This window comes from Haemaphysalis longicornis, unplaced genomic scaffold (assembly GCF_048455015.1).
Source record: "Haemaphysalis longicornis isolate Haplotype H1 unplaced genomic scaffold, Haemaphysalis longicornis Haplotype H1 scaffold_127, whole genome shotgun sequence".
NCBI classification, from domain to species: domain Eukaryota; kingdom Metazoa; phylum Arthropoda; class Arachnida; order Ixodida; family Ixodidae; genus Haemaphysalis; species Haemaphysalis longicornis.
Genome location: NW_027526230.1, coordinates 621209 through 624734, shown reverse-complemented (window position 1 = coordinate 624734; position 3526 = coordinate 621209). Strand labels below are relative to the sequence as shown.

Sequence of the window (3526 nt, the reverse complement as noted above, 5' to 3'; positions counted from 1 at the left end):
CTGAATGGTCAGTACGAGGTCGGCAGGAATTAATCAGGGAGTCGGATGATCATGGCTGGCGGATGGCGTCATTCTTGCCGGACCGGCAAAAGTTGAAGTTGACCAACTTTGGGCGGAAGCGAATTCTTATGCCGGAAGGCCTGGCGGAACGTCCCGGTGGATTGCTTTTCCCGGAACAGAGAGGGCTTGCGGACGTACCGTCTAGTGGCTATTAGCGAGCACAAAGGCCCAAGAAAGCGCAAACCGAGCACTGGAACAAACAATGAACGGGACCCAGCGCGCTTTCGGCAGCCGCACTGCTGCCGATATCGGCGCTCAAGAGCAGAGCGGGCGAGAGAAAAAGGGCGTTGGGGGAGAAAGAGACAAAGAGAGGGGAAGCAAAAAAGAAAAAAAAAAGAACCAGCGACAACACGGTGGACACGGCAGCACCGCCGTGACTATGTCGCCTTACGTCCCTTTGCTTGTGCAGGTATTGACAGAATGGTTTCTCGTGGACGGAGCAGCGGCCAGTGGACGAAGCACGGCGGACAGTGCGCACCAACCTTCAATGGGAAACTTTCTCGGCGCAGCTGGATCACATTTGGCGATAATGATGCCGTACCACGTGGACTTCATCAACTGCGCACCCCCTTGGAGCACGATGACGTCCGTGGTCTCCCTGATAGCAAGTCGTCCGGAGCATATAAAAGCAAGGGCCACCACTCCAAGCTTCAGTGGACACGGCAGCACCGCCGTGACTATGTCGCCTTACGCCCCTTTGCTTGTGCAGGTATTGACAGAATGGTTTCTCGTGGACGGAGCAGCGGCCAGTGGACGAAGCACGGCGGACAGTGCGCACCAACCTTCAATGGGAAACCTTCTCGGCGCAGCTGGATCACATTTGGCGATAATGATGCCGTACCACGTGGACTTCATCAACTGCGCACCCCCTTGGAGCACGATGACGTCCGTGGTCTCCCTGATAGCAAGTCGTCCGGAGCATATAAAAGCAAGGGCCACCACTCCAAGCTTCAGTGGACACGGCAGCACCGCCGTGACTATGTCGCCTTACGTCCCTTTGCGTGTGCAGGTTGGTGACAGAAAATACGGCTTCCGTAGTAACTGTATCTGTTTGATAGTGCTGCCGTGTCCACATATTGTCCTTAGTTGCTTGAATGATTGCTACTCTGTTGTAAGCTTGTTACTAAAATTATCGGGTGACGTAGAAGAAAACCCTGGGCCAGAAATTGAAGAAATGTTAAAGGAAGTGTTAAGAAATCAGAGTGAATTATTAGCAAAAGTAAACGAAATCCATACGAAGCAAACTTCTACGGATGCTTGCATTACTGACATGCAAGGTAGGCTCCAGAATATGGAAAAACAACTTGAGAGGTTAGGCGAAACTGAAAACCGTCTTGCCAATATAGAAACAAGTGTAGGTAAGCACGACTACGAACTGACAGCTCTTGCCAGACAGCTTGATGAATTAGAAAACCGTTCAAGACGTAACAATCTGATCGTACGCGGAATAGAAGAAGAGGAATCTGAGGATGAGGCAGTATTATTAAGAAAGGTGAACGATGAGATCTTTGGTAATGTACTCGGGACAAGGTTGAGCTCAATTGAGCGGATTCATCGTCTCGGAAAGAAAATGCCGGAAAAAGACCGCCCTGTCATCTTGAAAGTATCAGATTTCAGAGACAAAATGAGGGTATTGAAGAATTGTCCCAAACTCAAAGGTACACAATTCAGCATCAACGAAGATTACTCCAAACGAGTTGTTGAAATAAGGAAACAACTATGGATTTCATCAGCGGAGGAAAGAAAAAAGGGAGTAAAAGTGAAACTTATTTTCAATAAATTAAAAGTAAACAACGTCCTTTACGCCTGGAATGAAGTCACCAAAGAGCGGTTCAGGTGTACTAGTTCGGGCCACACTGGCTCAGATTGACGCAATTCACGGCCATCAGCCTTGTTTAAGGTTATTAATACCAATGCAAGGAGTTTGCTTAGTAAAGCTGACGCAATTGAAGCCGTAATCTTAGAGCATGAGCCGGATATAATTGCCGTAACAGAGACTTGGTTACACAGGGATGTAGAAGATTCAGAAGTAACCCCTCCAGGCTACGTAATTTTAAGAAAAGACCGACCAAGCAGAGGAGGTGGTGTTGCTTTCATTATTAAAGACCACATTAAATTCTCAGTACTGGATGACAACTCTGACGTAGAAATGTTGTGGATTATGACCAGGTTAAATCAGCGAACTGTGTACGTTGGTGTGATGTATAGGGCCCCAAATTCTTCTCTGGATACAATCTCTAAGCTCAGAGATTTCATGGATTCCCATTTTGGTCTACAAGAAAACGTTTTATTATTAGGGGATTTCAACCTACCGGGAATTAATTGGTTATCCCAGTCTTGTGGAGCGGAGCAAGTAGGAAGCGCTGAGCAGCTATTGGAGCTTGCGTTCTGTTATGGGCTAACGCAAATCGTTGCGGATTTTACTAGGATAGGGACTACAAGGTCGTCAGTTCTTGACTTGGCATTTGTGTCACCTGGGCTGCGGCCCTTTCTCGGCGATTGTGATGTTGAAGAGGGACTGTCTGACCACAGAATGGTAGTGACGAGCCTAGCGATGTCCCCGGACACTTCGCGTAGGCACACGTCTAGCGCAGTATTGAATTTTACAGCCGCCGATGATGTATCTATTTTAGACTGCCTTGAAATGTCTTTCGATGATTTTATGGTCCTTTACAATACCGACTGTAGCACTGACAGGTTATGGCATTTCTTTTCGAATGTTGTCGCGAGGTGTGTAGACAGACACGTTCCCAAGATTTCAAAGCGCATTCGTAGGAACAATCCTTGGATTTCTAGAGAAATCATTCATGCAAAAAGAAAACTAAACCGGAAACAAAAATCGTGTTCGAAAAATCGTACTCCTGAAAGCAAAGCCGGCATTACATCGATGAGACGAGAACTGAAACGTCTGATTAAGGAATCCAGGGATAAGTTTTTGAATGTGACCTTGAAGAAATTTTTGAAGGAAGCCCCCTCGAAGTTTTGGCGCTATATAACTCCCCCGGCAAGCTCCCAGACACTATCAGAGGAAATTACGCAACAACGTGTCGATGACTTTAACTCTTACTTCGCATCTGTTTTTACGAATGATAATGGTATCTCGCCCGAGTTTGCAACATCATCATTTCGGGGGCCAATTGAAGATGTGGTAATTACCGAAGAAGGCGTCCTAAATCTTTTACTTAACATAAATACAAGAAAAAGTCCCGGTCCTGATGGTATACCAAACGAATTTCTGTACAGATACGCAGAATGGGCGCCTCGCTTCCTTACTAAAATATTCCAGTCGTCCGTACGTAGTGGTTCTTTCCCAAACGCATGGAAGTGCGCTAAAATCACCCCTGTTCACAAAAGCAGCTCCCTTTTAGACGAGTCCAATTACCGTCCCATCTCGCTTATCAGCACCTGCTCAAAGTTACTCGAACATATTATCAACAAACATTTGATGGCCTATCTCGATACGCAT

At 46.7% G+C, this 3526-nt stretch overlaps 1 protein-coding gene across 1 annotated transcript; it reads left to right on the top strand.

Moving 5' to 3' along the window:
* Window positions 1-707: 707 nt before the first annotated feature.
* Window positions 708-1930, top strand: LOC144163644 (uncharacterized). Its single transcript, XM_077694441.1, has one exon. It carries the CDS (start codon window positions 740-742, stop codon window positions 1928-1930), a length of 1191 nt encoding a protein of 396 aa, XP_077550567.1. The 5' UTR covers window positions 708-739.
* Window positions 1931-3526: the final 1596 nt, after the last annotated feature.